This window comes from Rhopalosiphum maidis, chromosome 1 (assembly GCF_003676215.2).
Source record: "Rhopalosiphum maidis isolate BTI-1 chromosome 1, ASM367621v3, whole genome shotgun sequence".
Taxonomy (NCBI): Eukaryota; Metazoa; Arthropoda; class Insecta; order Hemiptera; family Aphididae; genus Rhopalosiphum; species Rhopalosiphum maidis.
The window spans coordinates 78,610,019-78,619,885 of record NC_040877.1 but is presented as its reverse complement, the minus strand read 5'-3'; the positions used below and the strand labels follow the sequence as shown (position 1 = coordinate 78,619,885).

General features: G+C 31.1%; 2 protein-coding genes across 2 annotated transcripts; one reads left to right on the top strand and one right to left on the bottom strand.

The window, feature by feature from the left end:
- Positions 1 to 41: 41 nt before the first annotated feature.
- Positions 42 to 2,464, bottom strand: LOC113556612 (succinate--CoA ligase [ADP/GDP-forming] subunit alpha, mitochondrial). Its single transcript, XM_026961667.2, has 6 exons — positions 2,230 to 2,464; positions 1,337 to 1,581; positions 1,049 to 1,270; positions 693 to 977; positions 498 to 632; positions 42 to 437 (listed from the first exon to the last, which is right to left on the bottom strand). The coding sequence occupies exons 1-6, from the start codon at positions 2,264 to 2,266 to the stop codon at positions 372 to 374; spliced, it is 990 nt and encodes a 329-aa protein (XP_026817468.1). The 5' UTR covers positions 2,267 to 2,464; the 3' UTR covers positions 42 to 371.
- Positions 2,465 to 2,743: 279 nt separating this feature from the next.
- On the top strand, positions 2,744 to 9,116 carry LOC113556791 (poly [ADP-ribose] polymerase tankyrase). The gene is made up of 20 exons (XM_026961946.2): positions 2,744 to 3,623; positions 4,325 to 4,549; positions 4,620 to 4,747; positions 4,815 to 5,002; positions 5,102 to 5,355; positions 5,417 to 5,538; positions 5,607 to 5,808; positions 5,892 to 6,032; positions 6,099 to 6,225; positions 6,296 to 6,394; positions 6,467 to 6,632; positions 6,728 to 6,947; positions 7,028 to 7,260; positions 7,373 to 7,728; positions 7,791 to 7,951; positions 8,116 to 8,285; positions 8,347 to 8,530; positions 8,592 to 8,700; positions 8,768 to 8,924; positions 8,991 to 9,116. Exons 1-20 carry the CDS (start codon positions 3,431 to 3,433, stop codon positions 9,054 to 9,056), a joined length of 3,501 nt encoding a protein of 1,166 aa, XP_026817747.1. The 5' UTR covers positions 2,744 to 3,430; the 3' UTR covers positions 9,057 to 9,116.
- Positions 9,117 to 9,867: the final 751 nt, after the last annotated feature.

Genomic DNA, 9,867 nt, shown 5'->3' with positions numbered 1-9,867 from the left:
ATGTTGGGTTTTAATACTATGGTAAAATAACAAATTCCAACTGTACAATTCAATAGATTTATTTAAAATAAAATAATCTAACATGTAGTGCTGTTATTTGCCTATTTTTAGTGCAAATTATAATTTATTCTTCAGACTATACTGTCAAAAGCGTTTTTAATTAAATAAATTTACTGCTTGTAAAAGACAATAGTAGGTACTATTTTAATGGCAAAATGGAATTTTTGAATTAATAGGGAAAATGACAAATATATTGTTCTTAATTAAAGCCACTTTAACCTAACCAATGCAAAGGTTAAATGTGTTAAGTCTAAATCACCATAGTTTTCAAATATAATACCAAACTAACAGCCAACAAACAATTTATGAATTTATTTCATCAATTTAGATAATTCAATGCCCATGGCAGCTGGACTCCTAGTAACGACCACACCAGCCTAAAAAGAATATAAATGCTATAAATATAAAATTTAAAATTAATTTATTAATCAAATTACCTTTTCTAATGCATTAATTTTGTCTTGAGCTCCACCTTTTCCACCAGATATAATTGCTCCAGCATGTCCCATTCTGCGGCCTGGTGGAGCTGTTAGACCAGCAATGAATGATACGACTGGTTTAGCATTTGGACCCTAAATAAATAATATACTTATATTTTATAATTAATGCTATTATTAAAAATAATTACTTACAGAATTATGTTCTATCAAATATTCAGCAGCCATTTCTTCTTGTAGACCACCAATTTCACCAATGAGAATAATACCATGTGTATTTGGGTCTTGTAAAAATACTTCTAAGCAATCTATAAAATCAGTACCATTGAATGGATCACCACCAATACCAACACACAATGTTTGTCCAAGACCAACTTGAGATGTTTGATGAACAGCTTCATAAGTAAGTGTACCTGACCGAGATACTACACCAACAGATCCTTTTAAATGGATATGACCAGGCATAATACCAATTTTACACTAAAAAAATCGATAAAATGTATTTATATTGCAAATTAATACTACCTATACTGATAGAATATGTTACATACTTGTTCTGGAGCAATGATTCCAGGACAATTAGGTCCAAGCAATCTAGATTTATTTTGTCTAATTAATTTATGTTTCACTCGTACCATATCTTGTTGGGGAATTCCTTCTGTAATACAAACAATTAAAGGAACCTCAGCATCTATAGCTTCTGAGATTGCTTTTGCGGCGCCTGGTGGTGGTACATAAATAACTGTAGCATCTGCTCCAGTTTCTTCTCTTGCCTATAATAACCAATTAAAAAGTGAATACATTGTTGTGGCCAGAAAAAATATTATTATACCACTTACTTCTTTGACAGAGTTGAAAATTGGTAAGCCTAAATGAGTTTTTCCACCTTTGCCAGGGGATACACCACCTACCATACGAGTTCCGTACTCTATAGCCTGAGTAGAATGGAACGTTCCTTGTTTACCAGTCATTCCTTGACAAATTACTTTAGTATCTTTTGTGAGTAGTAAATTTTTTCTTGTTTCAGCATAAATACGTGGGTCAACTGTATTTGATGATGATCGTATGCCCATCAAATTGCATACTACAACATAAATTAAAAGATAAATATTTTTATTTAAAGCCATGAAATATAAAAATGTAAGCTGCCTTTATTTTAATTAATTTTCTTTTAAACGTTGGATAATTAAAGATTAACACGATAAAATTTTATTTTTTATTAATCATCATTTTAAAATGCTAGTACTAATACAAAGTCGCATATTGTAAAAAAGTAGATAATATAATAATACCAGTAGATTAAACATAATACAATCTATTACTATCATAATTATAATTAATAAAATAAGCCAAAGTACAGTTTAATAGCACAAAATAAAATATTTGTACTTTACAGTCAACCATTTTAGTAAAACTATTAATTTTATCATGGTTGTGTAATTGATAATTTAACAATAGTAAAGAATTTGAAATATTTAAGTGGAATGTCTTATGGAATGTTTAAGTACATTTATTTTATCCCTATAGATCATAGCTAGAGTACTAGACTTAGTGTATGCAAATATAAGCTCAGATGTGATTGTACCGTAAAGTAACAATAGGTCAAATACATGAACCAGGAAGTTAATTTCTCTGGAAATCATTGCTATAGGGCCCCTCTAGACTCGGTTCGGTCATCGAAACGAAACGCGTCGTTAATAATTAGAAGAGTAGCGTAGGACCCTTATCTTACCTGCGATTCGTGAAAAAATCCTAGTGGAAGCAGCCATCGTGAGCGTAAAAATTATTTCGGACGAGCTTGACCGGTTCGAGAAATGCGACGGCAACCAGAAAACTAATCGTCTTCTGTGAAAATAATCGGCTGCGGGCACTACCAAGTACAAGTGATAAGAACACTAGAGGAAAAGGTCGACGACGGATGGGAGACCGAGACGGCAAGCCTGCTGTTCAACCTAAACAGGAGAAAATTGATCGGAAAAAATCCGTCTACTATCACACGTACCGTAACCGGAGAACAGTAAAGTTATAGGGAGGCGAATATAACATATGGATGGACCGGTGCTGCCAACCGCTGATACCATTGATGGTACCGCTTCAGCGCAACACTCGACCGCCCACCCACTGAATGACAAGTTTATTATGCGCATGACGACCCCGTCCACCAACCATAGAGTCCGAGTATAATAATGCTTCACGGGCATTGCGCACAACCTCGGGCTAGCACTGTTTACATTTACGGCTTTACTGTTGCTACGTCCAATGTCTTGTCGTGCGCCTGTGCTTGTCTTGTTGTGCACGGGGCGGGGAATAACAGTACGACACTGGTCGGCTACTCGCCTCCGTTACCCGTTCCTCTCCTCACCGTCGTTATGATAGCCGGGTGTACGGCGGTGAAGAGAAAGAACAGAGTAGAGTAGTAGACTACAGAGCTGCTGCAGCCGCGGCGGCGGTAAGTAATTGTTGAGTGGTATCTATGAGTGTGTGTTCTTAATACCTCTGAAATATAGAAAAAGAAAGGAGGAAAATCGTTGTCTCACGTCACCGCCAATACGACACAGTGCACTGCTCGGTGCTCGTTTCAGATCACCGGACTGTCGGGATTCTGATAATTTTTTTTTTTTTTTGCCCCAGTCGTTCAAGCGAACGAATATTTTCCTGTAAATGTCGTCCTTCAAATCGCCGTCGCTTTCATCGTTTGCACAAATATGGTCTTAAACTTACCAATCACGCACCGACGTGCTGCGTGCCAATACGTTAGCCGAGGAGACGATATACCCGGTCCTCAACATCTGTCGCCGAACTCGAAATAGACGTTTGACTTGACACTAGTTGCGTAGTGAGCAATGTTATTGTCTCTTACGATGTAGTTGAGTCCTTTGGTGCCTGAATAGTAATTTCCTTCTTAGACTATTCCAAGAAAAGCGCCAATCACCATGATACGTACCAAACGGCTTGAGTCTGAACAGCCCAACATATATGCTCTGCTTCAAGAGGACCCACTGCGAGAACTGTTCGAAGCTTGCAAATCGGGTGACTTAAACAAAGTCAGACGACAAATAAATGCTGAGACTGTCAATGCTAGGGATACGACCGGCAGAAAAAGTACTCCCTTACACTTTGCCGCAGGTAAATAAGATATTCCGTTGTATAATGTGTTATACATTATACTTTGACTGATCAATTGATAAATACATTAATAGTTTTAACACTTTTTATTTATTATACCCACTTATCTACCAAAATAATTGTGATATTAATTTTATGAGATATTATTAACTGTTAAATGTTACAATATTTTAATTTCATATTTTTTTGCTTATAAACTTAAATCTAGAATTATGTTATTTTTTATACATTTTAAGTATTTAAATCTTAGTTCAACAACCATTATCTTACTAACAGGATTCATAATTTCTATGCTACAAATAGACATAGGTTTTATATAAAAAAAAATTAAATTGTAAAAGTAATACAATTGAATTTTTTAATCAATTAATAGTTATGTAAGTTCTATATTTTATTGTTATAAATAAAAATAATTACAATACTGAACAGCTGATGGAAAGGATTTTTAGAGAGGGAGTTATATAGGTTTGACAATAGGCATTTTTATACCCATTAAAATATATAAAAGAATAAGAATGCAATTCTTAGTATACTTATTTTATATTTCGCACCATTTTGTATTGTTACCTACCTAAAATAGACAAATATAATTTATGTATTCAATTAAAACAAATATTAAAAATAGAAAGTAGTTATATAATATATTGTTGTGTAACAATAAAAGTTGAGTAAAGTTTATAAAAATTTATAAATTATTGCAGGATTTGGTCGGCGTGATATAGTTGAACTATTGTTAGCTGCTGGAGCATCTATTCAAGCTCATGATGACGGTGGACTTCATCCATTACATAATGCCTGCTCATTTGGACATGAAGATGTGGTGGGTTTATTACTAGAAGCTGGAGCTGATCCTAATACAAGAGACAATTGGAATTATACACCTCTTCATGAAGCAGCTGCCAAAGGAAAAATTGAAATATGTATAGGTAAAGTACTAATGGGATATTATAAAAATTACCTTTTTTTATTATTTCTGTTAAAAAAAATCTTTTATAGCTTTATTACAACATGGAGCAGATCCAACAATCCGAAACTCAGAAAATAAATCACCTATTGATTTAGCCAATGTTAGTGGAGTTCCTGGTATCAACGAAGTGTTAATAGGAGAATGGCGAAAAGATGAAGTATGAAATAACAATAACTAGATCATTATGATAGTCAATTAATTATTTTATTCTTAAATGTTTATAGATTCTTGAATCTAGTCGATCTGGTGATGATGCAAAATTATCATCACTCTTAACGCCTCTTAATGTTAACTGCCATGCAAGTGATGGACGTAAATCTACACCATTGCATTTAGCTGCTGGTTTTAATCGTATTCGGTGTGTTCAATTACTCCTTAGACATGGTTCTGATGTCCATGCAAAAGATAAAGGGTAAAAAATAATGAAGTTTTTATTATTTTATTTAAATTTATATTCATTCGTTTTCATTTTAAATCAAATAAAAATATATCATAATATTTTTAATTATAGCGGTCTTGTTCCATTACATAATGCTTGTTCGTATGGACACATAGAAGTGACAGAAATGCTTATAAAACATGGTGCTTGTGTTAATGCTATGGACTTATGGCAATTTACTCCTTTGCATGAAGCAGCATCTAAATCGCGTGTGGAAGTTTGTTCCTTATTACTAAGCAAGGGTGCTGATCCAACATTATTGAATTGTCATTCTAAGTCAGCTATTGACTTAGCATCCACACGAGAACTACAAGAAAAATTATCTTGTAAGAAATTTTTGAGATATAATTTTTATTTATAACTAATAACTATATTATGTGTATATAGATGAATTTAAAGGTTATTGTTTATTGGAAGCATGTCGTCTAGCCGATGTTTCAAAGGTTAAAAAACTTTTAAGTTCGGATATTGCTAAATTTAAACATCACTTAACTGGAGATACAGCTTTTGTAAGTTATGATAATTATATTTTTTATATTCTATATATAATATGTACTATTTATTTGTATTTTTTTAGCATATTGTAGCTGCATCATTAGGTTCAAAACGCAAGCAAGTTATTGAACTATTATCTCGTAAAGGAGCACAAATAAATGAATGTAATAAAGATTTATTGACCCCTTTACACATAGCTGCTGACTATGGTCATTTTGATGTGATGGAAACATTTATTAGACTTGGTGCACGAGTTAATGCTACTGATGGACTTGGACAAACAGGTAATTATTAATTACCTATTAGTTAACTTTTTATTTTCTTTAAATGTATTATTATTTATTACGTAAAAAATTATAATTATCAGCTTTACATCGATGTGCAAGAAATGATTGTTTACAAGGCTGTAAAATCCTTTTATCATATAATATTGATACTAGCATTACATCAATACAAGGATTTAAAGCAATTGATATGGCTACTGAAAATATTAAAAAAATATTACAAGGTAATTTACATCATATAAACTATAAATGATTTTGATTTCATCAATATAATATTTTATGTATTACAGAGCCTCCTGTGGTTTTAGATTTAGAATCTGAACTACTAGAAGCTTCTAAGGCTGGTGAATTAGAAAAAGTTCAGAGACTGTTAACTGCTTATCCTCATATTGTGAACTGTAGAGATTTAGATGGACGGTAATAATATAGTACCTACTATTAAAAATTTAAATAAAACATATAAATTATTTAAATTTTTTTTAAATAGACATTCCACTCCACTTCATTTTGCTGCTGGTTATAACCGTGTAGCAGTTTGTCAGTATCTCCTTTCTCATGGTGCTGATGTTCATGCAAAAGATAAAGGGTGTGCATATTTGAATTTTAATTTACAATATATCAAAGATAAAACTAATAATTTAATCATATGTACCTATAGTGGTCTTGTACCTCTGCACAATGCCTGCTCATATGGCCATTTTGAAGTTACCGATATGTTAATTCAACATGGTGCCAATGTTAATGTTTCTGACTTATGGAAATTCACTCCACTTCATGAAGCTGCAGCTAAAGGAAAATATGAAATTGTACGATTATTATTGCAGGTACATTTATTATTTTTTTTTATTATTATTATTATTATTATTATTATTTAAAAAGCTAAAGTTGTTTATTTCATATTTTTTTTAAATAATATTAGCATGGTGCTGATGATACAAAAAAAAATCGTGATGGACACACTCCTTTAGGGCTAGTCAGAGACAATGATAATGAAGTTGCTGATTTGTTAAGAGGTAATGCAGCACTACTGGATGCTGCTAAAAAAGGCATACTAGCACGAGTTCAAAGACTTCTTACCCCAGAAAACATTAACTGTCGAGATACTCAAGGAAGAAATTCTACACCATTGCATTTAGCTGGTAAAATTACATTAATGCATTTGTTCAATAACTAGCTTTAAATTAATTATAATATGTTTTATTATTTCATAACTGTTAAGCTGGTTATAATAACTTAGAAGTGGCTGAATTCCTCCTTGAACAAGGGGCAGATGTTAATGCCCAAGATAAAGGCGGTTTAATTCCTCTTCATAATGCTTCTTCATATGGGCACTTAGATCTTGCTGCTCTTTTAATCAAACATAACACTACTGTAAATGCTACTGATAATTGGGGTTTTACCCCATTACATGAAGCTGCTCAAAAAGGTCGAACACAACTAAGTGCACTTCTTGTAAGTTATATTAAAATATCTGTTATACATTATATATTTACATTATTATTTATCTTTAATATAATTTAACATATTATATTATTTATGTATCATTGATGTTATATTATTAAAGTTGGCTCATGGCGCTGATCCTTTTTTGCGTAACCAAGAAGGACAAACTCCTCTTGAGTTAGCTACAGCTGAAGACGTGAGATCATTATTAACAGATGCTATGGCTTCACATCCTAGTGCAAATTCAATTGACAACAATGCATCAATTTATGTTCCTACACCACCCCAATTATCACCAGAAGAAACAGCTACAGTTGTCATGCCATCTGGAGCTTCGGTTGCATTACCTAGTCCTGGTGGAACTGGTAGATCCTTTATGTTAGGTTCACAAGGAGATGGATCAGTTAATGGATATGAGAGTGCTCACCCTCATCCAAATTGTATAACATTATCAACTGTACAAGGATTCCTCTCTAGGTAACATTTAAATGCAATTATACATACATGCTATACATATAATTTATTTTTATTGTCTGTAGTCTTGGATTGGAACATTTAAATGAAATATTTGAAAGAGAACAAATAACTCTAGATATATTAGCAGAGATGGAACATGAAGACTTAAAACAAATTGGAATTACGGCATATGGTTATCGGCATAAACTAATTAAAGGGATGGAAAAACTAGTATCTAAGCATGGTAATTATTATATTTTATAAAAAATATATAAAATCTTATATTGTATTTTATTATAAATATTGTTATGATATATATTATGTATTTTAATCTTTTTATGTAAATGTTAAATTAAGTTTATTGAAAACAGCTTATCTTTGAAATTATCAGACTGATTTAATTTGTAGGAGGTGTTTGTTCTGGTTTATCGGGTGGAATGCCATGCACGCTTTTGATTGATTTATTACCTGAAGACAAGGAATTTATTACTGTTGAACAAGAATTACAAAGTACTATACGAGAACATCGTGATAATGGACAGTCTGGTGGAATATTTAATCGATACAATATTGTCAGAGTAAGTATATTTATATTTAAAATATAGCAATAGATATTTATTTAAAATTCCAAAATTTCAGATCCAAAAAATTCAAAATCGCAAGCTTTGGGATCGTTATATACATCGTAAACGAGAAGTGTCATTAGAAAATGGTAATCAGGCCAATGAAAGAATGCTTTTCCATGGATCACCTTTCATTAATGCAATTGTCCAAAAAGGATTTGATGAAAGACATGCATATATTGGCGGCATGTTTGGAGCTGGTAAATTTTAAACTATAAGATACTTTAATTGAAAAAATGTATTTAAACATCAAGTCTTTAGGTATATATTTTGCTGAAAACTCATCCAAAAGCAATCAGTATGTGTATGGAATTGGTGGAGGGACAGGTTGCCCATCACATAAAGATCGTTCATGTTATCAATGTTTGAGGTCAGTATTTATTTATCATGTAAAAATAAAAAACAAATAAATAAAAATCCATTGTTTTTTTTTTAAGGCATTTACTTATGTGTCGAGTAACTCTTGGAAAGTCATTTGTTCAATACAATGCGATAAAAATAGCTCATGCACCACCTGGACATCATTCTGTTATGGGAACACCTAGTGTTGGTGGACTAAATTACTCTGAATATGTTGTGTATCGAGGCGAACAGGTAAATTAACATAATTGTTACTTACTTATATTAACTAAAGTTAAACCATGATATATATGTTTTTAGGCTTATCCTGAATATTTAATTGCTTACCAAATCGTAAATCCGTCAGAAGCTATGGAAAGTGGTTAATCTCAGCTCTCTGCTCTAAGCAATTTTTTTTTCTCAATTACGTTCCTCTTTTTCAATTAATTAAAAATCTAGTGTGTAATTTTTCTTGATCATTTTTGTATTATTAATAATGAAAAATAATATAATTATTATATAGAGGATTTCATAAAAAAAAGCTACTAATGTATATTATTATTCTTAAGAATATGTTTAAAACACTGCCTATATTTAAGGTCAAATAAAACCAGGAGCAGTATAAAACCTTTTAAGATCCGGGTAAAATAATATTGGATACTATGAGTTTAAGTCTGATGCTTAAATGGTATTAAAATTTCCTTAACTGGTTTTAATTTATAAAATACTCATCAAAAAATTAAACAACCAATTACTAAACTATGTGTTTATATTAAGGTTGAGTATAATTTAATTAAATTTATTTAATTCATATAACATAACAATAAATATTAATTTCATTTTTACTATATGAAATTTAATATTATTTTTTAATCCTCAAGTTTGTATACAATTTATTATTTAAATGTTGAATTGAACAGTTTTTGAATAATTGTTGTTATTAATTTTGCTTATAATATTTGTTTTGTGATGAGACTTTTCTTTGATAAAATTAAAAAACCTATAACAGTATTTTTTACATTAAAATATATAAATAATATAAATATCAGAGAATACATTTATTTTCATCAAAAATGATAAATTATTAAACACTTTTTGATGAAAACAAATTCTCAAATTTTAAATACAAATTGAATATAAACCTATAATGCTTAAAAAATATATTAATTTTTGTCTTCAATATATGGTGATTAAAGTG

Coding starts and splice junctions, on each gene's coding strand:
- LOC113556612 (XM_026961667.2), bottom strand. CDS start 2,266: ATGGCTGCTTCCACTAGGATTTTTTCACGAATCGCAG. Junction 633..692: donor ATTTGATAGAACATAATTCT/GTAAGTAATTAT, acceptor TTATTTATTTAG/GGTCCAAATGCTAAACCAGT. Junction 438..497: donor AAATTAATGCATTAGAAAAG/GTAATTTGATTA, acceptor TATTCTTTTTAG/GCTGGTGTGGTCGTTACTAG.
- LOC113556791 (XM_026961946.2), top strand. CDS start 3,431: ATGATACGTACCAAACGGCTTGAGTCTGAACAGCCCAACATATATGCT. Junction 6,033..6,098: donor TATTAAAAAAATATTACAAG/GTAATTTACATC, acceptor TATGTATTACAG/AGCCTCCTGTGGTTTTAGAT. Junction 8,286..8,346: donor ATCGATACAATATTGTCAGA/GTAAGTATATTT, acceptor CCAAAATTTCAG/ATCCAAAAAATTCAAAATCG.